Below are 27169 nucleotides of genomic sequence, written 5' to 3' on the forward strand. Positions count from 1 at the left end.
AAGCACTTTGTAAAATAAAGTTCATGCTCTTTTGCTGCTTTACATTCAGGTGGGTCCTGAAGGAGTGAGGCAACGTGCAAGGGAGAAAATGGCAGGGAATGGTTTAGAAGGGAAATGAAATGGAGACAGCAAAAGATATAACTTGAAACTGAAGAAAGTGGAAACCAGGCATGAAAATAATCCTCTCTAAGTAGAGAGCTAAAACCCTGCTGAAAGGACGTGGGCTTGAGGGCAATAATGGGTTCACTCAGAGTATCAGTGTGTCTTATTCTCACAGTTTTTCATTTTTCATCCATTCCAGGCTTTCAGACAATCCAGCTGAGTCACTTCAGTTAGTGTGTGAAAGCCTCTTTACACCTTATCCAGGCCAGCATCACCTCCAGTCTTTAAAATCCTGTGAAACATCGGCTGTGTTTCCTGGTTTTGCTTGGATGTGGGTAGAGCTCCTGTTCTCCAGAGGCCTGTCCCAGTGTCCACCTACATTCATACTGTGCCTTGTTCACACACAGGTGTCTTGCTTGTTTAGTCAAGCTTGTGAAGCGCTCACAAAGGCTGAAGTTGCAGTTTAATAAGTGCATATTTTCTCTTAAACCTATTCAAAACTTACTTCAGTTAAGCAAGTTAAATTGGAACAGTAGCACACAGAAAGCAAGACCTGCTTTACACCACAGGCTTTGTGAAGTGAAATGCTTCACAGAATCCATGGATATTTCAGCCCTACCTGCTCTATAACAGCAGTAATTGAACAGCATAACACTCTAAAGATCTTAAAGTTGAAGAATGTGATGTAAACACTGTCTGCTGTGCTTTTATTTTTATCGTTTTAGCCTCTCAGGATCAGGGGGGTTGTGATTCATCCTTTTATTAGCCTCACGTCCTTACTCCATGCTCTGTTCTCACTGGCTCTGACAGCAGTTTTAATACCTTTAATTGCAGCTTTAATTGAATTGCTAAATGGTCGTTTACAGAAAAAGGGAGGCAGTATTTACACTAGAAGGTGTGAATTTGTAATCTTCTGCTTCTGCCAGAGATGGAGTATCAGTGCCAGGCAGTTTGGAAGTGCCTTTGTTTGAGAGAACCAGTGGGACCCCTTTGTGGTACCCCCTTGCTTGAGCCAATGCAGTGCAACAGGGAATGGCCTTGGAAAAACAGACCCTGAGCTGGCATCACTTCCTTGCATGACTGCTTTGAGCCTTTCCATTCTTTTCCTGTCTCCATCTCTAGGAACATTCAGTTTTTGATTCCAGATATGGCATAGAGCATTCCCCTGGTAATTTCGGATGTGTAATTTAATAATTTACAGTTTATACTACAGCAATTTTCCTTTTTCGAGTAAGACTGATTTCTAACCACGAACCTCTGTTTTCACACACAGGACTTTGGTCTTTGTAATACACTCAATTGATTGATTGATTTATAAAAAAGCTGGCCATTGATACCTAACATCAGTAGTGCTAAAACAGGAGTCTTAAATGATCATGGCATATTCCAGGAAGGCAATTATTCCCCAAACCAGGTTGTCTTTCTTCTAGAAAAAGTAAATATTTTTTGCACAAAACATTTTCTTCCTATACTGCCAAGTTTCTAAGATATCTTTACTATCCACATGCCAGTCTGATGACTTCCCTTAGACTTTCAGCAACAGACAAATTTGTTTCTTCAGAGAGCTTTGCAGTCTTAGTTACTCTCTACTACAGACTGGAGAGCACCATTCTTTCAACAGATTCCCAAACCACAGCGTATGTTTGCAAGCAGTTAACCATCAACATTTCTTTAGGCTCCTAAAGCCTTCCAAAGGCCTGAGACTGTTTGTGGGAAAAACTGAAGTGTTATTTAAACATAGGGAAATGCAAATTGAAATATAAGGTGTTAAGCAGCATTGTGGTTTCCCAGCAAAACCAGAAAATTTAATGTGTCTGCTACTTGCAGTTCTGGGTCGGTGTATGGAGCTGTTTCTCCCTCAGTACTCCTGCAAGGCATTGCTGAAAACACTTCCAAATGGAGAGATGAAATGAGCTGCTTTCCTTTATGATATATGTATAAAATTATCTGTCTGTTTTAAGACTGTCCTCTGAGTCGTGACTAATATATTTCTGAGAGGCCTTTCTGAGAATTTGCTTTACCTTCTCAACAACTATAATATGATGGGCCTTGCTGCTGGCTGGGCTGATTTTTCTATTTCCACAGACTCACAAGTAGTCAACTCTAAGAGTAACAGTAATGAGATCTGCCTTTTTACAAGTATTGTGCTAAAAGCAGAGTGCATCCTATGATACAGCAGGGCAGACATGCTTGGGTTCAGCACAGAAAAGCTCAGCTTTTCAATGCTTTTTCAAGAAGGCAATTTTGTCATTTAAGAGTAACTTCTAAGCCATCATTAAGGCACAAAACCAGAACTAGTAGCAACTTTGCTATGGATTTTATGTACAAATCTGCAACTAAGTGTTATACAGAATTACACGCAGACCAGCCTCCTGCTACTTCACTGTGTTTTATTTTTCTGCTGTTTTGTGATTCATATTGTTTGGCTCCTCAAACCTTGGAAAGCATCCATTTGACAGAACTAGCTTGTAAGTCAGGTTTATGTTGCTCTTATATTTTTGTGGCTTAATCTTCTGGTGGAAATCAAAAGGCATTAAAATGCATTTTATAGCCTTATGATAAAACTAACTGGAAAGGCTTTTACCATTTTTGTCAATAAGCTAATCTGGTTTAATAATATGTCCCTGAACTTTGCGAAGTACTAAACCACATACAGACCTCACTTACATGAATTAACCCCAAATTTATTGCTTTTGAATACATGTAGTCACATTGGATTTGCATTAGAATGTCTTTGCACTAGCACAGAACCAGCTGAGTACAAGTGAGAACATACAGGAAAGCATCAATTTTCATTGTACTATCGAGTCCCAACATTTTAATTTTCATTAGTGTACAAAGTCCTAAATCATCAAAAAAAGAATAAAATGCCAACACAGGCATAGAAGTTACTCCACTTCTTTGACTCCTGTACTTGCTACAGGCTCAGGAGCTGGATGTAGACACTTCGGTTTTGAATTCTTAAATATTTTGTAGACTTTAGTAGGAGTATTGCTCCTGCTGTTAGAAATAAATAACTCATTTGGATTTCCACATTGTGTTTGGCAATGTTGTTTGGGTTTTTTTCTGTTTTTTTAAAGGTAAGAGGATTTGAAACTGTCTGAAAATGCTGTAGAAAAATGAAATTGCCTAGTGCTTTTTTTTAAAGACTTTTACTTCAGTGATTTAGCACATAAATGTATATAGAAATTAAATAAAAATTGGAAAACCAATGTGACTGTATCAAAAAGAAGTAATGCATTAATTTTTATTCTTAATTTAGGTGCCTTGCAAGATCTTGGCCATTCTCCTTCATTTTTTCTTCCTGAGTGCTTTTGCCTGGATGCTGGTGGAAGGATTTCATCTCTACAGTATGGTGATCAAAGTATTTGGGTCAGAAGAAAGCAAGCACTTGTACTATTATGGAGTTGGATGGGGTAAGCATTTAGTAGCTGCTTACTTTAAGTCTCCTCACTCTAGGACCAGATTATATTCAGAAGCGTATTTGAAATTGTCATCTTAAGATCACAGTTTGCCTTCTGAGAGTAGGTCTGTTGGATAAGAAAATGCATAATTTTTCTGACTGTAATCAGACTTTAAAATGTGTAGTCCTTAAACCTAATTCCACTGCAGCGAATTCCATGACATCTCAAGGCCAAATCAGACCCTGAATTACCAAATTAAGAGCAGGACTGTGGGAGGGAGGTCTCACTGCACCATTTTTTTATACTTTAGCTTACCTAATTGTTATACTGACCTAAGATGATTGTAGGAATTTGAAGACAAGGATGTCTCATCTCATGTTAGTCAAAAGAGACAGTTCATTTATTGGTTCTGTGCTTTCAACTGAAGTGTGAATATGTTTGGCTTTTGCAAACTTATAGTTCCTGGAATAAAGACAACCCTCCTCCTGAATTTAAAAACCCAGGCCCATCATTCTTATCTAAGCAGAAACACTGGGCTGAGTATGTGTTTAAATGTTTGCAAAATCCCTGCTGATGACAAATCAAAACTTGAGGCCACGTGAGGAGAGAGGGACAAGGAATTCTCCACCAACCTCCCAACATCTATTGAGGGATCTGAGAGGTGCTATTGCTGTAAAATGAGTTCAGTGGTAATGAGAGAGACAGGACACCAAATGTGCAGAGCTGATGGAAGTTCCCACGTGTTGCCTTTAGTCCCAAGGGTGCTGGAATTAACTCAAAGCCTGCAGTTGCCAGGAATTTAAAAAAGAAAAAAAAAAAGGCAATTTGAGGAAGGTGATAGTATCCTACCATTAAAACTACCTTGAAATCGATTGGGTTAAAAAAAAAAAAAACCTTCTTTTTTTGCCTTGATGATTCAGGACAACACACAGAGATTATTGTAGCAAAGCTTTTCCCTCCCATCATTTTTGGGATGCTGATGACAGAGTTTGTGATACTGGAGGTTCTGCTGTGGCACTTTGGCCTTAGTATGTTTTCCTATTTCAACCCATTTCCTTTCCTTGAGAGACTGTCACAGATTGAAGACTTTGTTCTGAGCTGTCAAAAGACATAAATTTCTTTGTTTGCTGTTAGTTGATACAGTCCCAGACTTCTGCCTAGATATGACATAACACAGCAGAAGAAAATCATAGAAAATGAACTTCTACAATATAAATGGGAGAACATACTTTTTCCCATCAAGCAAAATAGATCTTTTCATCATTGGAAGGAAATAAACTTTCACTTGTGTCTAATGCTTCATCTTTCTCAGCAGATGATGTATTTAGCCTTTTAGAATTAATGTCCTAAAATTGCTTTAAATTGTCTGCCACAGATTTTCTATAGCCTGCTAGTTTGATTTTAGTTTTTTTTTTTTTTTCCTGATATAGAAGACAGAGAAACTTTCAAAATACAGCATCCAAGTTTACAGGAATTTTCCATTTTATTTGTCAGTAGTGCCTCAGAAAGAAAGAATGGTTTGGGTTGGAAGAGATGTGTTATGGGTGTAGACTAAACTTCACAACTCCTATGTAATTATTGCTGAAAAAAATTAAGGAAACACACTTATTTTTGTGCATAATGTATAATCCACATGAATTCCTCAATCCAGATAAAATCTTATGATCCCCTTAGGACAAAAATATATATTTTTTTCAGTCTTTATGGAGTTAATTGAATAGTTGCTCCTTAAAGGAAAAATACTCTTATTTTACTGTAACAAAACCTTGCTTCTTCCTCCATTGCCATTATCCATTTAGTGTCCTGTTAATGCAATGAAAAGGCAAACAGAGCACTACAGGCTGCAGATCATTTTATTCTCACTGACTTAACAGCTCTTCTAATGCTGGTGGCTGCTCTATGTTTCATCTGCATAAGTTTTATTATCTTCCAAAGGAACTCTATTTAATTTTCTTCTTCACTGGCATTTAAAATTGATAAAGAGTCATGCTAAATCCTTTGAATATCCAGCATTTGACTGGGTGAAAAAAAAAAAAGATGGACTAGAAATATAAAGAAGAATTAGTCAGGTACAGGTATTTTTGCTTCAGTGACAAAGTCCCTTCATCCCTTCTGTGGGAAGACAACCTGCATCAGCAGACAATATCTATATTCAATATCTACTCTGCAACCAAAGATGTGCTTGGGAATGTGAACACATACCTGTGGGACCTTTAGTGCAGGCAACTCACATATCCATGGCATATTGATTATCTGTGCTTAATTGCTCCGGTGAATATAATTATTTCTGATTTTGTTCAACTGTGTGTAGGAATTTCCTTTCTTAAATAGACAAGTGAGACAGTAAATAAAATCTTACCTTTGATTGGGTCTTACATTTAAGATATTATTCCTGATTTGGACAAGCACGAGAAAGCAGAATGAAGCTCATGAGACATTTAACTCTATCCTACAGGATGGATTTCAAAGTCTAAGACCTAAACAATGCCTGTAGATGATGCTTCTTAATTACTGAGTATTTCATTGTATAAATACATAGACATATAAATATATAAATATTTATAAATGTGCTTCTAGCTGCAATCATTAAAGACTGAAAATACTTCTTCCAAAAATTATAGGTCTGTCAGTACAGGAAAATTTTATAGAATTTGTGAGGATGATAGTAGTAAAATTAAGCAGAAACTGCTTGTCAGAGAATTTTGTAAAACCCTCATGCAGAGAACCTGAAGAATTAAACAGAAAAATTGAAACTTGAGGCTATCATGTCTAATACTCTGCCTGGGACCTGGATATTAAGTTCTGTAAGATGATAAAAGCTCAACCCTTCACATTTTATTAAATCATACAAGAATTACCAGACAATCACATGGTAGCACTACTTGAGTAGCAAGAGGCAGAAATTACACCAACAAAAACCAGGCTGAAAGAGGACTACAATTGTCAAGGAAATTTGCACTAATTCAGTTTAGCTGTTAAACTAGTGCTTTATTGAAAAGCCATTTTGTTTTTCTCACATCAATTGATTAAAACAAGTTGGATTACACAGCTGCAGGAGGATGTCAAGTTAGACTTAATTTGAAAATGACTCTGAGCTGTTCTGTTCATACAAAATCTGGCAGAACTTGCTGGGTTTACTGGAAGATGGTGCTTTTGTTCCTAATATTGCCACTGCCTTTGCCTTTCTGCAGGCTGCCCACTGGTGATTTGTGTCATTTCTGCAACATCATCCCTAGACAGCTATGGAGAAAGTGGCAAGTGAGTACAAAAAGGTCCCCACTCCAGGTGCAAAAAGGATGGAAAATCTGACGTGGAGGAAACTCGTAGACGTGTTAACAGGGCTGTGGAGCTGCAAGATCCTCCTGAGGAACAGGGGAGATAACTTGCAAAAGCATGACTCTTTCTTATTCTTAGACATATTCTGGGAGTTTTTTAGACATAGAAGCCTCAGGTTTGCTTTTCACTGCTGAGCTGATGCACAAAAGGCTCCTGAGATGTTTTGCCTGTTTTATCTTTCACTGCAGAGGCACGAGGCCTCCTCAGTGAGCTCCCTGCTCTCCCCCTGCTCAGGGTAATCTCTTAAAGATATTCAATCTTCTGAAGAAAACTGCAGTTCTGGAACAGAAACACACTTACTTGGGGGAAAGTGGTTAAAATAATCTGATTTTTCCTTCACATCTCAAGATCTAGAATGGATCATGTCCAACATTTGGAAAATTAAGTTCCTTTCTAATTTAGGAAAAGAAGAGAGAATTTAACCGAAAGACCAAGATAGGATTTAATCCTACCATAATGTAAGCAGAAGCTTTGGAGCAAAGATTGTTATTCTGTGTGTGGTACCCTGGCTTATCTCATTAGGGCTGGAAGAAGAGCCCACGAAGCTGAGAGTGTGTTGAGCAGCCCCTTCCCCAACACCAGCCAGGCAAGGCGGGGAAGGCTTCAATTTGTCCCTGGCTGCAGTGACAGTGCTCCAGCACTGAAATCACTGCCTGTGACTGAGGATACAAGAACAACAAAGAGCAAATAAAACATTTCCTTTCTTCCCATTTTCCACACCTGATGCTGTTTGAAAGTGGGCTGGGGCAGAGCTGTCACTGACTCTTTGCAGGACATAAATGCAAATGAGATCCTGCCTTGGGTTCCCTGAGTGTGAGGGGGAAAGGAGCTTCTTCCTGGTGCTCTATCACGTCTCTTGCTTTTAAAATTCACCGGTCTTTTTGCACTCTTTTTGAATTGCTCTTTTAAATTAAGAACATTACTAATTAAATGACTGTGTGCTTCATCTGAAATCGTTCTGATTTCTCCCTGCAGCTGCTGGCTTTCACTGGAGAATGGAGCAATCTGGGCTTTTGTGGTGCCTGCAATGTGTGTCATTCTGGTAGGTAAAACCACAGCAGCTGCTGTTTTCTTGTTGCATTTCTGTGTCAGCAGAACTGGCTGAAGGCCTGGGGTCAATCCTTGTGCCAGCCCAGTGAAAGAGCAGTCGTGAATGTTCCAGAACTACTTGGTTCCTCCTCCAGTTTTTTTGCATTGTATTGGTTTATGCATATTAATTCTCACACTGGTAATTTCACTATTGCAAAGATAGGACCTAAAATACTGGAGTAGCCCTGCTGGTGTCATTAATAATTGTGTAGGGCCAAGTAATCTTGGGAGTTTCAACAATTCTCAGAAAGAACCCAAAAGAACAGAAAGAACCCCCAAAAGAACAGACTCTGTGATTTGTGTTCCATATGCACCAGTAAAAGCTGAAAGCCTGATTCCATCCCACTGGTGTTTGAAGCTTTTGTGAGTGTCCCCAGTGAAGATGGTCACAGCAGAGTTTGCAAGAGTGGGTTAGAACAACAAGAGCTGTCACCCCTTGGGTGGGCTCTGGGGATGGTAAAAAGCTGCCTCCACATCTGTCTCCTTCCAGCACTAAGGAATTTGTTCTGTTCCTCTGACCTTTGGTGTCAGGTAGGGCAGAGTGTCTGGCTGATCGAGGCAGGGCTGTTAAGGTGAGGTTGCAGGGTTCAGGTGGCTGCCACAAACACCTCTGCCAGCTCTAATGAGCAGAGTCCTTCCAGGGGAGGGGGCAGGTTCAGGGCTCCGATGCTGCACCAGGAAAGCTCTGCAGCAGTTTAATTTTGCTCACACAGCCAACTACAGTGAGCTGTAGCTTAACCACTGTGACTACTTAAGGAGTCAGGGATGTTTGCAGGGACTAAGTGGGAGATTAGCACCTCTTCACCACAGTTTCTAATACTTTTATTGATCAGGTCATCTGCAATTTTTGATAGAAGTTATAACGTCAGAGCGAAAGTATGAAGATGGAATAGACTCACTGATTAGTGAAATCAGGTTGGCTTTAAAGCTCTGCTTAGGTTTAATAGGCATGGACCTTTAAAAAAAAACCAAATAAAGGAACATCCCAGATTTCATCTCACATAAACCCCCCCCCCCCAGAAATCCTGCTCACAAGCCAAAGGAAGGAAGGACAAATAAATAAATAAATAATAAATATAACTAGTGTTTACCATTGCATATCTCTGGAACTATTTGGCAAGTAGAAGATGGCTCCTTGGCTGACCTTTACCATCACAGGGGATTTTGTGCTGTGGGTGAGTGGCCATCCTAACATTTGCCTGGGAGACAGTAAAATCAGCATCTCTTCCAGGCAGCCCAGCCCAGCACCTTCCACCCACCATACAGCCTCTGAAAAACTAGGTTATATAAACATATATTAAAAAAACAATGCAAATGGTTGCCATATTGATGTGACAGAAACTGTCTCATGTTAGCATTTTAATCAAATTATTAATGGCAACACTTGAAAGTCCCTAAACAGTAAGGGCAGAATTTCTTTTACCTCAGTGAGAGTATATACCTGTAAATAAGAAATGTTGATCACTAGGTTAGAGCTGGCTAAACAGCTGTGGATTCTGTTCCAACAAACTTTAATTCCTTGTTGACCTGTCCCTTGAACCTTCTGTATGTGAGTTTATGTTCGGAGATATGTAGACATTGATGATTGGAGAGCAATTAAAATAATCTAATATTCATATGTCTCCTGCCCACATTAGCACTTGCTTTTTGGTCATTGTTCAGTATCAGAGGAGGAAATGAGGTGCAACCAAATCTTTCCAAGCTGCTGTCCAAAGATGGTGTTAACCAAAACACACCAGCTCACCTGAGCAAGCACAGCCTTCAGCAATTTGCATGCAGAGGTGCTTGCCAGTGAAAGTAAGAGTTTAGCTGTCTGGCTCTAACTTATGATATATAACATTTGTGCAGCTCTAATTATATTCTTGTAGGGGTACAAATATTTTCAGAAAGAGAAAGAGTGAGCTCACAAGGTTGATTCACGTAGAGCAATTTGTTAAATAAGTCTAAACCCAGGTCTGCCCAAAATAGCAGCAAGCTGGCTGACAAATTACCCTCTCTGGGCATTGAATATTCCAGCTGAAAAATGTGTTAGTGCCTATAGGGAAATAACAAGGCTAAACAGTATTTTGTGTGCGTGTGTGCCTGTGCTCTTTAAATAACAAATGAGCCACCAGTTGCATGAACTGATGTTTAACTCCGAAAATACTCCTCAAAAAGCAGGTTTTGACTGGTTCCATCCACAGTTTCTCTCTGCCAAGAAAAAGGATTATGCTGTGAGGAAAACAGGGGGACTGCTCTTTTTAACTCCCACTCCCTAGAGACAGGGCAGACACAGTTCACTTTTGTCCTGCCACAGCCTCACAGGCAACACAGACATCATGGAGCCTTAAAACAGAGTGATGTGTAGGGAGTGTGACTGGGAAAAAGCACTCACACATACTTTTCTAGGCAGTAATTCACAGAACCTCCCAACCCTATATGGATTCCCATACCCAACGTGCTCTTTCTGTGGGTTTTAGTCAAGGGATGTGATGAAGGAAATAGTTCCTTCTATGTGTAGGTTTTTTGGCTTCTACCTACATTTTAAAGATCACTCTCCCCCACCCTCCAAACCACAACACATGAGCCTCTATATCATCCTCTTCAGGCAGCTTCACAAAAAAATTCTTGCAATTAGTTTGCAAACCAAACTAAGCTCAGCCAAAATTGGCCTGGGACATGTGGAAAAAAACCCCCCACTTGACAAAGCACCTGAATTTTTGATACAAGACGTTAGAACTTCTGGCAGAAGGCTTTGCTTGTTATCAGCCATCTGCTGCCTTGGTGTGTTTCCATAGACATGGCAGAATTAAGGAAATTCTGTGGAAAGCATCTGTGTTCCTGGAGCAGTGGGTGAGCTGCAGACTGAACAATCCACTGCAGGGGGAGATACTGGGCTGTAGTGACAAGTCCTTTCTGTTGTTTTCCCTGTAAGTAGTCATTTTCCTGCAGGTTTTTTTTACAAGTCTTTCAGGTAAACAGCATTTTTATGGAGCTAAATGAATTTCATTGGCATATTGCTAAGGGTTCTGTGCTGTGGGGACATCAGCTTTGTGACCACTGTCTTCAGATGGGACCCTGTGGAACTTGGGTCCTGGGCTGAGATTGCCATCATTGTCTTCAGCTGGTACTTGCCCATGAATACTCAATATATAAAACAGTATTATCTCCTCCATACCTGTTGATCATAAAAGATTTAGTAAGTTCCTTATGGTATTTATTCCCACCTTTATTTACCAGTTGTGATGGATAGTGTCCCACTCTGCGGTTAGACTGTGAGTCCAACTCACAGTGATTGAAAAGTGACAACTTGTGTCTCTTATTAAGCATCACTTATCATGGGAAAAGGTGGCAGAGTTGAACATACAGTGTTTAAAGGCCCTGAGACAGTAGGATTCCTCAGTCTCATTGAAATCAAGTGCCTACTTAAATGCTGTGGTGGATTAGACCACACCTGCTAAGCTTCTCATTTTTTCTTATTAGCACTCAGCTGTGAACACTTTTATTCTTTTAAGATTAAATTCCTTCATTATGTTAAAATTAAAGTTCTTCTTACTTAACCAACAGAAAAGCATGCAAGATTTTTTTGAACAAGGGCACAGACTCAATATTAAGGATTAATATTTGGAAAGTGCAGAAGTTGGGCTCCTTTATCTGTTTTCTTCTGTATTTCCTTTCCAACCTCAAAGCTTTGCTCTGATATTCAGCTCTAACTGGTGTGATACTACATGCACTAACCCAAATTAATTTGCAAAATACTTCAGTGTACTCTATTCCATCTGCAGTTGCTCTGGGATAGCTAAAAGTAGCATCAGGCTTTCCAAAATCACTCTCCCAAATTTTAACGTCCATCTAACTCAATCGACTGGCTGTGTTTGGAAATGCTGATTGCCCAGGAATGGTTTCTGATGTGCCCCAGCAATGGGCTGCAGTGTCGGTGTGTGACCAGTGATGTCATGGTAAGGATCAAATTCACTCACACCATCACAGAGGAAGTTAAACCTCAATTGGAAGAGTCACTTCAACTCCCTGTGCTATTGCCCGAAACTGAAGTGGAGCCCAAAATAGTTTGTGGTTTTAGAGGAAAGCTGGTCAATGGATTTAATTAGGGCAATATGTTGAGTTGCTTCTTTTTTTTAGTTCCTCTGTACTGCCAAGCCTTTTCTTGGCTAGCGTGGAACACACCACATCAGAGGGTTTTACACATGGGATTTCTGCCCTGTATTTAAGAAGAAACAAAAACCTCATGTGACTTGGAGGAAATCTAGGTGAAATCCCTGCAAAGCAACCGAAGAGAGGGAAAAGAATTTGTCTCACTGCATCTGGTCTGGCAAAACTTTGACGAGAAAAGCTTTTGAAAGAGGTTCTTTTTGTTCATTTAAGCCTCTCCCTGGTCTGACAGTTTTTGGTCAGATGAAGTTGCCACTAGAGCGAGCCAGAGCTCCCTGATGTCATCGGGACCTTTCCGTGGGCTCCGGTGGGCTTTGGATCAAGGCTCCAGTAATGGGAACTGGCAGCTCCTGCTGACTCTGCAGAGAGTTGTGAGTGCCTGGGGTTGGACAAGATGCCTTGAAAGGAGTCCTGTGAATTAGTGAACAAGCATTAATGTTAGTAGTTATATTTTTTTTAAAGTAGAGTGTGGCCAGTACCTGGAAGCAAAACCATTCTAAGTTCCAGTCTAATTTTAAGGCAAAATAACTGCCATTGTCAGGTTATCTGGCCTTTCAGGAAAGGAAGAGGTAGGAACTGTATACAGTGGCCTCATCTAAATATTTATTCTCATAGTTTGAACATTCTAATATAGGTTAAAGAATAACGAGTGTTTCATCAACTAAACATTCTCCTGTTCAAATCATTGGCAAAGTATTTATGTCAGATGCCAAAAAAAAAATCACTGGAAGAACAACTCAGTGGCTGTATTTTGGTTTCCCATTGTAAGGGGAGTGGAAATAACTCCATGCTTTACTTACTGAAGCATTAACAAAGGCAGGCATTTGTAGCTAATCTGTTTATTTAGGCTGGATGAGATTACTTTAATTTCTCAAAATACCTAAGCAAAAATTTTTAAGTGGTTCAGGAAATTTAAATATAGATTTTCAGGACTTGAGTACCTTTTTCTACATCAACAGTGAGATCACAATATTCCCTTCTCATCTTTTAAACATATTACCATTGCACCTTGGAAAAGGTATAGTCACACTGACTACACCAGAGGAGAAGCTCAAGGCCTTTTAAATCCACTTTACACCATCCAAATTACCTAGGAAATGAATTTTATATTTAATTTCTTTTATATGAAAAAATTAAAAATCAGTTATAAATACTGAAGAACTTGTGTGTTAGAAAACCATCTAATTTGTCTAATTTGTCTTGTGCTGTTTTCATAACCAGATCTAAAGGTTCAGGTCCAGTTTAAGTGAGAGTGTGCAAGATTCCAAGTAGAGCAGATAAATGGGTTTCTCAAAAATACTCATTGCCACCTCAAAGGACTTATAAAAGTTATTTACAAAATATGATTTGGTGAGAATAGGGGAAATGGTCCCAAGATCATTGAATTTCACCTCTTATTTCTCTCTGTAAAGCTGATTGAACAACAAGTACTCTTGTTATTGAAGAGCTGTCGGTTCCACAGGGTATTCTTTGGACAGACTCAAAAACTGTGGCAGAAAGGAATTATCACAGCTATGCTCTGACTTTACAGCAGGTGATGATCTGCCCTTAGAAATCTAAAATTGAAAGAGTGGTCAGAAGATTTGAAAAATACCAAGGAAGTCATTAGCATCAAACTTAAACATTTATAATTCACGCTCTCATCCTCAGAATTAGAATATTTGTGTCAAATAGAGAATGATTATTGAGTTTTAGTGAAGGAACAGCACTTTTTTTGAAGTCTTCTCTTTCTTTTTGTTCTGTAGTTGAGGATAGTTTTGCTCTTAACTTGATGCTTTGTAGCTGATGTATAAATTTGGGCAGGAAGGGGGAAATACGTCTTTCACCTTCACATTCTTGACTCTTCTTTATTCTTTAAACCCAAGGTCTTTGCACAGCAAGACAGTCTTTGCCACATTTCCTTTAAGTGATTTCCTTCTTCCTTCACCTGCGACTCCAGCACAAACTTTCTTTTGTTGGACATTTTCAGTGTTAGTCTTTTCAAGATTTCCTACTTTTCTGTTGGGAATTCTTTTCATTTTATTGATGTTTCTGCTGGACCCGACATCAAAGACAGCAGGGCCTTTGAAGACCAGAGTTCAGGCTTAACATATTTTTCTCATCGCTGTTTTAAAATAGTCTTGGGCTTCAATTGCGAGCAGACTTTGGTAAGAAAAGGGAGTTGTACACCCTGGAGTCTGTGCACAGGCAGGCACAAAACCAAAGGGAATGCAGACACGTGCCCTGGCTGGTGAAATTCTTGTCTGGTTTGTCAGCTGGCAGAAGGCTGTTAAGGTATTGATTTGTACAGCAGGGATCCCGAGCATTTCTTTGGCTGTGAAGCAATGTATCAATCCCCACTTTTCCCAAGGACTGCTGGAGGAAAGAGAACACAAGCAAGAACTACTCACTGTGGGGGGAAAGAAATCACTGACAAGGGGCAAACTATAACAGTCCAACACTGAAAACATTTTTTGGCAAATAAATACCAAATTTCTGTTTTCTGCTGTATTTTTACAATCCCCTCCTCGGGCAGCCTGCACCTCTGACACGGTCAGAACTTGCTTTCCTTACCAAGTCTTGTTCCTTCATCTTCTCCAGGTCAATATTGGCATTCTCATTGCTGTCACAAGAGTCATCTCCAGAATCAGTGCAGACAACTATAAGGTCCATGGAGATGCTAATGCCTTCAAGTAAGTTTTTCTCATTCAAATTATATTGTAACAACGTCACTCAAGCAATGTTAAATCATGGACTTGCTCCCAGAACATTGACATCATTCCTCTTCAGTAAAAAAACAAATAATGTGAAAGGTAGCTTATCTTTCTCTTGAATGCAGCCAGTTAACCTACATTTTATTAAAGCTAAATGCTGCACAGGATGAAACCTGTGGCTCAGCAGGAGCTAAAGTGTTTTCCAGTCTCCAGCATTTGCTGATTCATGATTTTCCCTTTTATTAATGGAGACTTTCCTCTTCCTGCTGTATTCAAAGCTAAATCCCATCATTAATCTGTGCTGGGCTATTGGAACTATTCTGCTCCTTCAGAGGATGGACCTTGTTTCTAAGCCGAGTTCAGCATAATATTTAGGCATATGCTTATCTTTAAGACTCTCTTGATACTGCAAAGCACAGAGACTAATGCTGGATTTAAATGTGTGCTTAAATCCAAGCAGGTCTTTAATCACAGTGCCTTGAGCCTCCGGGGATGGTGGCCTCTGAGAGTGAATCATCTTTAAAATAGCACCAGCGAGTCTGGAGGGGAAATGTAAGGCAGGCACAAAGCTACTGCTGAATACACAAGGACAAATTCTGATTTCTAAAATATATAAGATTACATATGGCTAGCTAAGAAGATAATTTAATATACTGAGGTTGAATTAAGATGCTGAATATTCCATTTTCTATCTCCTAAAGATGCTTTGGTCCAAATATAGAAAGGACACTGTATATAACTAAAGGAATAGAGAACTTACATAGAAGAAAAATGTGATGATGGTTTGTGTTTAATGTTTCTGAGACACAGGCTATTGTGCAATAGGGATTTGGTGCCACTGTTCTGAAATGGTATCATAAAGAATAATTTTTATGCTTGGATTACTTATGTAATTTTGAAAGTGTCATTAAGTTTTAAATATTGGTGACAGTTGCCTAATCGAAGTTAGTTTAGTTATTGTACACTTATCCAACAGGAAGAGAAAAACAGTAAATAATCTACATGAAAATCTATAAGATAATTACATTGGAGTGAAAAGAAAAAAATTGGGAATCAAAATGGCTGTTTCAGGTTTGGCTGAGTCCCTGTGACCTTCAGAAGTACAAAGGAAACATAGAACCTTAGGAAGCAAATAACTATATTGTCAATGCCAATTTCTCTGCATTATTAGAGGTATGAAGACAAAGAAACAACTCTATAAGTAGAGGAGAAGCTACACAGGTTGCTCTATGTACTTAGATATTTTACATGGATTACAAGGAATAACTTCAATACACACTGTACCCTGCAGACTAATATGTATTAATTTTTTCAAAGAAAACTATGTGTGTGCGCATAAGTAAATCCATGGATGAATGATTGGTCTAGGAATAAGATGTAATCCCTTCAATGAGGAGTATATGTCCTTAGTTCCAATATTATCAGCAGTAGATTTGGAATGGTGTAGCTCTGTACTGAAAATGTGACTTCTCCAGACACTCTGGCTCAGAGATTCTCTTTGTGTCAAGAAGTTTTTACATTACACTTTTAGGATTTGACCTGACAAAAGTGATGGCAGGGGAGAAAAATGATAATCAATGGAACAATACAGCTGGAAACATTAAATTGTTAAATTATTAAGGGGAAATCTGCTCTGATAGAACATCTTTCCTCACAGAACTCAATTAAGTCAATAAAGTATAATAGAAGGTAAACAGAACATACAGAATAGCTCTTCTTCTGTGGATATCATTACAGAAATGAGTCTTCAAAAGAAGTTTTAAATGAGGAGGGCGTAAATATCTGTTCAAATCAGATCCTGGAGAGTATTTATACTCTGATTGACACAGCAGTGAGGCATGATGAATTAGAGTTTCATGTACAGGGGATGTCACGGAGAAAGTAACTGCTCTGTTGGAAAAAAAGATAATTATAAGGCCTTTGTAACACAGAGTTTCATTCTCTTGTCATCAGTATTCCTTATACAGGTGAAGAGGTTTATGTGTGTAATGTGAAATCATTCTGCCCATGTTATCATTTCCCCCCAAAAAAGAAGGGAACAAAACAAAAGAAGGTTCTGCTCTGACAGCAGAATGACAAGGGAAGGGTTTTTCATAGTGAAAAAGCCCCGTGGCTCGGAGCACTGAAGGATGCAGGGTGCTGATTGCAGGTTGTTAACGCCTGAGAGTGGATAAGCACAGCAAAACGAAACAGTGACAGAACACAGAGAAATCAGACAAACATAATAAGCTTTGTAGTTTCTGTCAGGTCGCTGCCAGCGAGGACTGCGAGGTAGTTTTTGAATCAACAAGTTCAGTTGGCTTAGGGAGAAATCACCGAAGGCTGCAAAGCACTTTGTGTAATGTGAGCCTTAAATAAAGGGCCTACGGGGCATCCCTGTGAGTGCTGCAGTTCATTGAGATGAGCCACGGGCAGAGCTGCAGTGTGTTAGGAGGAGTTTATCAACCCCTTCTCACAAACACAGAGCTGAATCCAAATGGCACGACGTGACTCTGGTGAGACAGGAAAGCACTTTGTCACCACGTCGCAGTTGTTCGCGGCGTTCGAGTGGGACGTGAGGCAGAAGTGGTTCCTTCAGGGCTGTGTTTGTGGGCTCAGAGACAGAAAATGAGAAATGCAGTGCCAGGAGCTGTGGAAGGGAAAACTGCTCAATCCAATAAACTCATGAGAGGAAAACGGAGGGATTTCAGTGCTGTCTTTTCAGGCTGGAACGAAATTTAAGTGGAAAGCGCAGAGAGAAACAGTAAGTTGTTATCTGCAACAGTTTGAGTGACAGCAGTTAAACAGCAGGGTTAGACGTTTAGGAGTGATAATGAACTGGAAGGCCTGGCAAACTGGCTGAGGAATGCCCAAAGTGCCTGTGGCAGGAGCATCAGGGAGGTACCAGTGCCACCTTGCCTTTCCTTGGTGACTCAGGCCAACACATCTGCCCAGAAGCACCTGACAGAGAGGCCTCACACTTGAGATGTTGCTGCTCTCAAACCTGAGCAGCTGCTGTAGTCTGAAAGTCCCAGCCTAGAGGTTTTACAGAACAGGCTCACCTCTTGCCAGGCTCTACTGCCAAAGGAAAGGTTTAATCATGCTGACAAAGATTGGCTTCCACTGCTGCTGGCAGCCTGGGTGGGACAGGACCTCACCTGGCTTCATCTCCCCTAAACTCCAGAGCTCAGTACAGCTGACACCACCTCCACTGGGACTCCTGTCTGTGGAGAAAAGGCTGCTGACACCAAACAGTTCAACTTGTCTGTTTAGTGTTCATCTCACTGGCCTTAAAAGTTCTGATTTCTCCCCAAGGGCCGAGGGAAGCCCAGACTGACTGGTTTGTACTCCCAAAGCACCTCTGCAGGTCTCAAGCCAGGAGTGATAACTCACACCTCCAAGACCATCATCAGCCCATAACTGAGCAGAGATTACCTCAGGAAATCGTCAGAGCAAAGATGCACTTTGAGTCATCGTGATATCAGTTAGAATGGGTATTTATTGCTAGAGAAGTGCTGGGCCTGGAGCATATTTAGTTTCCTGAAAGATTAAGTTACTTGGCAACACAAGTGGACATTACCAACAAGGCTTGTTTCTCTTGGCAACAGACAGCAATAAACTGATGTAATTATTTAGAGTAATTGTTCTTGATTTTCCATATGGCAACAGGTCCTCTCAAGTGCTGACTCAAACGTGACTGCAGAATATGCATCAGGGTGAGCCAGTGCTCCCCTCTGAAGGCAGCACCTGTCAAACTTCGTGTTTAAGAGCCAAAAAGGAAGAAAAGGAAGTGGTGAACAAAATTCCATTTTCTTTTTTTTGGCCATAGAACTAATTTATTATTCATGTTCCCCATTCACATTTCTCACAGAACGAAGTGCAGTACATTATTGGCTGGTTGACCTCTTCAAGTTCAGATGTTGCTTGTCACAGTGGAGGCATCAAAAGCATCTTGTTGAACATTTTGTTTCAGTTCCAGACCTACTCGTGTGGTCATTTGTTTGTTTAATGTAAATAATAATAGTGCCCCCAAAACAAAGTATAGGATAAACTGAAGGAGCAGCATAAAAGAGCAAGTTTTTGTGATACATAAACTGCAAAATACCCAGTAATTTAGGGCAAAATGAATATAATTAATCAGTATATGATCAGAGACGTTAATGCATAATAGAATACTGTGAAAGTCTCAACAGTAAGTACTTGGTTGTTGTAGTACTTTTTGTATGTGTGTAAAAATAGCCACTTTTTAGTTCTTTAATTCAGCAAGAGCAGTTTGCTGGTAAGAGCTGAGCAAAGAATTATCAGCTCCTATTTATTAGTTGAATTTACTTAAGAACATGCTTTTTGTTTTGTTTTTGAAGCGTGTCGAACAAATATATAGAACAGGAACTTTTCACTTAGTTGTGATTGATTGTCCTTGAACCTTTTATTAGAAGATTAGCTATTGACTCTCAGCAAAATAATTTCGAGCAGTAATTCAAATGTGTCTTTATGAGAACGTTTTGCATCCAGGGAACAGATTTTCTGCCAAAAAGCTAATTTGAATGTTTTAGTTCATAGGATGCTGAATCTAATACCTTGAAACATTTAAATGCATACATACAGCATTTGTTTGAATTATCCCTTCTTTTTTTAGGGAAATAACTAATCATATGTTTGAGTTTAAGCACATGAGTAGCCTCTGTAAGCTTAATGCAATTAAAGCAGCTTAGTTTAATGGAATTGCTCATGTGCTTGAAAAGGCACATGATTACATTTCTGAGTTATGGACCATTTGAACTCTTTTTCTTACTTATTTCTGCTGCATCCAAAGACTTATCTCTAACAGTGCATTCATTATCTCTTATTAAGACCTAAATAGTTTTTTTCCTTGCTGCTCTACCCCCTCAAACTCTCACTCCTGTGTTTGTTTGCAAAGGTACTCCTCTGTTACAGTGAGAAAAAAACACCTAATGTGACAGTGTGCTGGAAATGTGCACATTTTGTTCCCCATGGGAAGAACCCTTCCCTGATTATGCCTATCACAGGTAATTATTTGACTACCTGAGTTGCCTGGCTCCTGGGTTACAAGGGTTAAAATATGACAAAATTCTCAAATATCTTAGTTTTGCACTAAGACTAATATTAATGATAATAGAGGAAGAAATACAAAGCACATCTCTTTTGCAGGAAGTAGTTTTAATCTACTCAACCATACCCCTGTGATTTCCCAGCCAGTTCACTTCTGCATTGTGTTGTCCAGAAGAGACAGTTTAATTAACTTTTCTTGAGTAAACTGTCAAGTCCAACTCTTATTGAATACTTTCTCACTGCTTGCTCTGAAATGGTCCAACGAGTTGGAAAAAATCTCTGTCTTTTTTGTGAAGTGTACACTTCAGCACCCGGTGAACCAGAAGTGATAGCTATCATAATCATCCATGGAGAAAGCAATTACGGCAAAATTAGAGATATTTCTTAGCCTTTTACCCCATTCTTTCTTTCATTTTGCTTATTTTCTCTGTCCCTCAAAACTCCACTCAGTAAAACAGTTCTCCATTGGAAAAATACTTCTTCTGTTTAGTTAAATTAAGGACTGAAAATTGGAACAAATGGCAGTAGCTTCAATGCATGGGAGGAAAACAGGACTTCAAGGAAAGCTCAGCAGGCGAGTAAGTCATGGAAGCTGCTGTGTTCTGCATGTTTCCACATATCACAACCCCCCTTGCACGAAACTGAAAATGGAATGTGTAGGTTTGATGCAAATCCATTCCTTACTTTGGTTATTTGGGAAAACAAAACAAAACAAAGAAGCTGTAAAGAAAGCACAAGTCCCATGAGGAGAGGCTGAGGGAGCTGGGGCTGTTCAGCCTGGAGAAGAGGAGGCTCAGGGGAGACCTCATCACTCTCTGCAACTCCCTGACAGGAGGGGGGAGCCAGGGGGGGGTTGGTCTCTTTTCCCAGGCAATGATCAGCAAGACAAGAGGGCTTGGTCTTAAGCTGTGCCAGGGGAGGTTTAGGTTGGATATTAAGAAGAATTTCTTTCCAGAGGGGGTGCTCAGCCATTGGAATGGGCTGCCCAGGGAAGTGGTGGATTCTCCGTCCCTGGAGGTTTTTAAAAAGAGCCTGGATGTGGCATCAGTGCCATGGGCTGGGAACCACAGCGGGGTTGGATCAAGGGTTGGACTTGATGATCTCGAAGGTCCCTTCCAACCCAGCTGATTCTATGATTCTATGATTCTATGATTCTGATTCTATGATTCTATGGAAGTATTTCCCTTTGCCAGGTGTGAATCCCAGAGGGTTGTTCCCCTCCAGCTCGTGGTGCTGCAGACACCTGCACGGTTTAACCGTGTAATTGGCCGTTCCAAAGCACTTTGCAAAGCCATCCATTACCTCCCCTCAGCACACCCGCCGTGCTGTGGCAAATTGCTCATCCGTTTAGTCACTGATCCCTTCCGTGCCACGACTCTGCATCGATATTTACTTTGTTTGTAAACACACCAGTCACCTCCTGCCTCGGATACCGGCGCTGGCAGTTGGTGCTGATATCTTTGGTGCTTCGACATCAGCCATTTTTTCTGCAGGATATTGTGTATTTGTTGTGTTTTGCTCCTGCAATACCATCCCTGTTTCGTGTCATTTGGTGTCCAACGACTCCTCGTTCTAAGGATTATTCCCAGCTGTTCATTTTCACAGAACGTGCTTGTCAATCACGGCTCTTGCTTGAAGCTCGGGAGAGCTCTCCTGCCAAAGGAGATACTGTAATCTCCCTCCACAACTAAATTCCTCCCCTTTGTGATGCCATTAGAGAATTTTTCCTTTTTTTTTTTTTTTTTTTCCTCCTTCTACGAGGGGTGAGAAGCAAGTTACAATCTGCAAACTCTTCTGAAAGTCTGCAGGGAATCAAAATCTGTAGCACTAGAAAATCCTTTCTGTGCCTTTCTGGGTGGCAGATGCTTGCAGGGCAACCCCGAGAGGCACGAAGCACCTGCTTTTGTGTGCTCTGCTGAAAAAGAAAAGAACTTTTTCCCTTTGCTGAAGGAGAGCCATCCATTAGACAGAGCAGTGTGACAAGCCAAATCTGCTTCCAGATATTCCTTTTCTTGACAATTCTTCCCTGTGTGTGAGGAATCGTGTTCATTGAACACCACTTCAAACAGCATGAGGGATGTACCTCACAGACAGTGTTGGAAGGGGGGGAGTTGACTGATAATAAAGGAAATAATTAAAATGAAAGTATTAAGCAGTGACAATTAGTGAGCTGAAGTGCTACTGCCAATGATAATGTTTTCAACCTAATTAAATTTTTGGCTCATTGAATATGACAAATACAAATGCAATTTGGGTATCTCCTTATTAGACTCAGAGTTTTAGACTGGAAATAACATGGGTTTGAATGTTGCCAATGAGGGCATTAATGAGGAAGTGCTAATCTTTTAGGGATCATAACGACAGTAATGGTAGTGGTTTCTTTACTGCAGATGCTCAGAGTCTCAGCACTGGAGAAAGGCTCCAGGCCATGTTGTGATTGTTCAGGCGCATTTCAGGCACATTTTGGGAGGAGTATTAAAAGATTAAAAGTATGTAAAGCATAGATGTAGAGAGGAGGCTACTCTGCAAAACCAGAGAAACAGGGACAAATAGTAACAGGCTTAAACTGATGGAAAAAATCAAATATCTTTAAGCTTCCTGTAGTGGGAGGGGACTTGCAAAGTAAGGGAGCTGATCACCTGGAGAGCTGCTGAGCTGCTGCCTTTGAAGAGCTCTCAGAAGTGGTTGTGCAGCTGCCTGTCAGGGCTAATTCTGGAGCGACGACAGACCCCTTCTGATGGCTGAGCTGGACGAGATGACACTGTGAGCCTTTCCACAGCTTATTTTTACCTTGGTTGTCTCCTTCTGAGACAAAATCATCCTTTGTGGGAATAGTTTTCTGTCTGTCATTACTCCTTAAGCAGGATTTGCTGCTCCAGGGCCTGTTGATTTTGGCTCCAAAGAAAACAAGCAGCTCTGATACTCATGTGCCTATTTCTGTGTTAGAAAGGGTAGTAAGAAAAAACACATAGGTACAAAGCATATTTGGAAAACTTGATAGTTAAGAGGTGCTGGATTTGCTGAGTATAAAGATATAATAATTTTTATTAGAGATGCTTAGGCATGTTTATTTTCACATCTGAATGTCAGGATGGACTAAGGTTTATTAAAACTTGGTTATTAAATCCCTCTGATGGAACTTTGCTGTGAAAGCAACGGAGTCAGTGATGGGAGTGAAGGGTGTGAGAGAAGGGGCCATCCCAAGACACCCTTCAGCTATTTGTCATCTTGTCTAGATGGGAATGTCTAGAAGCCTCTGTTGTAATTATTGATGTGTGGTTGAACCAATTCCTTGATTCCAACCTATCAGTCCCTGCTGGATTCCAAGAGCAGTCTCTGCAGGTGTAATCTGTTCCCTGCAGGAGCTGAGGGAACACTGTGTTCAGATGGGGCCTTCTTAAGGCAAATCAGGATTTATACAGCATTTAATGAGGAAAAAACTCTCTGCTGGCCCCATGCCTAAGGTTGGATCACTCCTGATGAGTATTTTGCTGCATACAAGGTACCAGCTAGAGAGGAGTTGGGTCAAGGGTGTTGTTAACTGTGTGATATTGAGACATCTGAAAACAGAGCAGGTGTGGTGTCACCCCAGTGTCCTCTTCCCTGCTGCCAGAGCTGTCTAAGGAATAGCTTGTCTTCTTTGTCTTAGAATTATAACAGCAGAAACTTTCAGGTTTTGAAAATCTATAGCTTTGAAGTTCACATTAATTTGTGTTTTCTAAAAAAATGTCCCAGTTGTATTTAGTTTCCAGTTTTTTTAATATCTGATTTGAAGCCTTGAAAATGCCTGGAGTGGGAGGAGGATGGTGCTCTGAGTCACAGCTTCATGCCTGGTACCAGAGTAACAATTAAATGCTGATCCTCCATCACGAAATGGTACAATTCCCTGTGAACAGCAGTAACTTCAAGACCTTGCTAGAACTGCTTCATTTACATCCTTGGTCCAATTTATAACCCTGGAATTCTGTGTCAGCTTTATGCAGAATAATAAGAACAAATATTATAGTTATGGCACTGCAGCAGGTAAATGCTGATTTAAGCATGCACCTTGTGCAGAGCCCTGGGCAACTTGTAAATCACTGCCCAGGCTGGCACAGCTCTTAGCTAAGTGTGGTTTATATATTTTCCCTATAATGGTCTTTCAAAATAAAATTAAATAAATGAAAAATACAGGTAATTACAATAAAGAAAAAGTCCTATCTTAGAATCAAAATTACTTTAAAACTTTCAGGTACTCTCTCCAGGTCAGTAATAGAATGCCATTAATGATAGATATGCTACAGGTGTTTTGGAAATAGAAATGGGACATTATGCTCAATTCTTTTCAACTGAAAAATATGTGAGGCAGAAACATATTTTAGTGAAAGAAACTGAATAAAAAGCACTTTTCTTTTGGACCAATACTAGAAATAATGAAAAAGTTAAGTTAGATGATAACTGAAAGCACAAGAACATGAGGAATAGTGAGATTTTGGAAGTGAGTTGCTGCAACCACCCCAGGAAGGGCCATGTTCTTTAACTCTGCATGGTTTCTTATCCCAAATAAGTCTCCTGTAGCTTCTCCAGTTGCCCTCCCAAGTTAACTGCCTTTTAATAATGCCATTTAATAATGATATTAAAAACTAGGGAATATATGAATACAGTAGCAGAGCAATGCAGCTCTGGGTGTCCTCATGTGAGTAGATGTAGTAATGATTCAGATCACTTGGTCAAAATGTGAGCAGCAATGAGACAGATGTGATAAATATGTGTGGAGCTGCATAAAGAAGCATTTCAGGAGTTATTTGTCTGAGCCCACAGTCCAGAATAAGACAATCAGCAAACTCTCAGCTCAGAAATGAAAATAAATCAATATCTGACCACAGAGTCTATTTTTCATGTTCATGGTGTATATGGAACCCAACCTTCCCCAATGCAGCAACATCTTAGTAAAGCAAAGGGCTTGAGATGGTTCCAAAAAGCCATGGAGGCAGAGGGACCAGTTCGGAGGCAGGGTGATTAAAGTGAACATCTCCCACTCATTAATGAAAGCAGCAGGATAGTGTTTGCAGTCACCCTGTGGAAGTAAATTCTTAGAGTTTTGCCTTTGCACATTTTTTTTCTCAAGAGCTTAAAGAAAAAGGTTTCTCTTCCAACACCCGAGCAGAAAATGAAGGACTCTAAAGTTTGCCTCAGCCAATGCACTTTTCACTTTTCTGTTCTTCCCAAACTGATTTCCTTTCTTGCACCAATCCTGATCTGCAAAGTGACCTCTCCTTGGGAATAATGAGGATACTTACACATAATGTGCCTTAAGCATCAACTGTGGCATTAATTTTGATAAACACTATAAAGCCACATGTTGCCTGCCTTCTTTAACATCGGTTTAATGAGAAACCAAGTTCCTCACATTGCACCATGGCATAGAACTGGTTGTTTTTTGTGCAGTCTGAGTTGTCCTCCCAAGCAGCAGCCGCTGGCAGAACCCAGGGCAGTGATTGAAGCTGTGCTCCAGCAATCCTCGCAATCCTTTTTTTTCTCCCCCCATTTGTGCATTTGAGACGGACGATCAGGCAAGGACGTGGCTGTTTCTTTGCCACTGCTGCAGTCAGAGCTCGTGTGAACCATCACACGGAAAATTGCTTTTCTTTCTCAGTTCATGGGCCCGACCTTGACAGCTTTGCCGTTCGCTGGGGCCGTTGCCATGGAAATGGGAGAACGATCGTTCTGTTGATATTGTTGCATAATTAAGGGTCACTGAGGCTGTTCAGGTCAAGGGATCATTTTCAGAATTCAGCTCCTCGGGGGGGGGGGGGGGGAGAACGTTACTCCACAGAAATTTTGTGCATGATTTGATGTGATTGTTACTTTGTCATCCTAAATTAAACCACGGGCCCCACTGACTTCAAGCTAAAAGCCATAAATATTTGCCAAACCTACAGATTCCTAGAGGAGGCTGCTTTTTTTCTGGGTGTTCCCAGGCTACACAACTACCAAGCTGTGGATTTCATTGCCACTTGTCTGCTAAAAATTTGCAAGTGGTTGTGTAATTGCCTCTGACCATTTTGAAATGTGTATAGAACACAATCACTTGTACTGGGAAAGGCTCTGGTGATGGATATTTAAGTCTCTGCAGGGTGTAACGAGCTCAGAAAATTTTTCTCTTAAAAACCTTGACATTTCTACAAGAACAGTTTAAGAAACGACAAACTGTCCCATTTTTTGATAGGCCACGTTTTCTAGTTTATCAATAATTTTAATTGGTTGCCTCCAGTCTTTCCAAAGGATCAAACTTTTGAAAACCCAAACCCTGACTTGATGCTCCAGCACAAACATCATCAGCACAGAGCACAAAGTGGGGGCTACTTCATATTTTTAGCATATGATGTTCCTGGTTTGACATCCCAGAGTAAGGAAAAAAAAAATCATAATGACTTTCCATCACTGACTGCAGCTTTATAAGTCTTAAAAAACAGGTCTATAAACTGTGTTTCATTATAATTATAAATAATTAAACAAAGATGGCTCCATATTGACACCTGATCCTGTGCTTTGGACAACTCTTGAGATGTTTAGGGAAAAAAGGCCCCATCCACATTAGCCTTCTGGTTTGGAGAGCCACTATAGATGTTCATTGTCACACTGTTCTTTATTTTTGCCATACTTTAGTTTTGCACAGAGATTTTTGAAAGGTCTGTCTGCCTCTAGTTTCTGGCTCTTTGAGCAGGTCTATGTTTTTAACACACCCTTTCTTTTTCCCTGTGTGTCCTTTCTGAACAACCTGTGCCCTTTCATATCAGTATTCCAGTCATGTGAATGCTTCCTCCAAATCTCCTGTTATGTAAGGAAAAGTGAACACTCTGAGGTCCTTTTCATAACTTCTGTAATTTGGCAATCCCTCTTTTTTAGCACTGGGTCTGTCATCTTAGTTTACTGCCAGGAAAACAGAAATTTTCCCCGCATGGTACAATAACTATAAAAAAGATTGAGATGGCTGTAAATAGAGCAATAAGACTAATTTTCATTATACTGTTTCAAGAAGACTTGCAGAGATTTAGCCAATTAAAAATAGTAAGAGTTGGGCTGATGCAGATTCATGGCTCACACTGACAACATACCTAGGGACAGAAAGCTGTCATGAGATGGAAGAAGTCCTGCACTGGGACCTTGGAAAATGAATGAAACAATGGAGATTGTAGTGAAAGAAGTAATTAGGTGTAAATGCTGGAGGAAGAAGGTAGGTGCCATCTTGCCTTCTCCACCTGGCACCCACAGGCCCTTTCAGACACTTCCATTGCCTCGTCCTTGAAAGAAAAAGGTAAAGGGTTTTCTGGGAATAAACTGTCACAATAAGTTCCTTCTCCTGGG

General features: G+C 40.2%; 1 protein-coding gene across 1 annotated transcript in view; it reads left to right on the forward strand.

The window, feature by feature from the left end:
• Positions 1-27169, forward strand: part of ADGRD1 (adhesion G protein-coupled receptor D1) — a 135188-nt gene that overhangs the window by 97775 nt on the left and 10244 nt on the right. The window contains exons 18-21 of the mRNA XM_027733162.2: positions 3365-3518; positions 6698-6764; positions 7818-7884; positions 14661-14752. Coding sequence (XP_027588963.1) covers positions 3365-3518; positions 6698-6764; positions 7818-7884; positions 14661-14752 — 380 coding nt within the window. The remainder of the gene's footprint in view (positions 1-3364; positions 3519-6697; positions 6765-7817; positions 7885-14660; positions 14753-27169) is intronic.

Source organism: Pipra filicauda, unplaced genomic scaffold, assembly GCF_003945595.2.
Source record: "Pipra filicauda isolate LSUMZ 115617 unplaced genomic scaffold, ASM394559v2 scaffold14_size4853619_pilon, whole genome shotgun sequence".
Taxonomy (NCBI): domain Eukaryota; kingdom Metazoa; phylum Chordata; class Aves; order Passeriformes; family Pipridae; genus Pipra; species Pipra filicauda.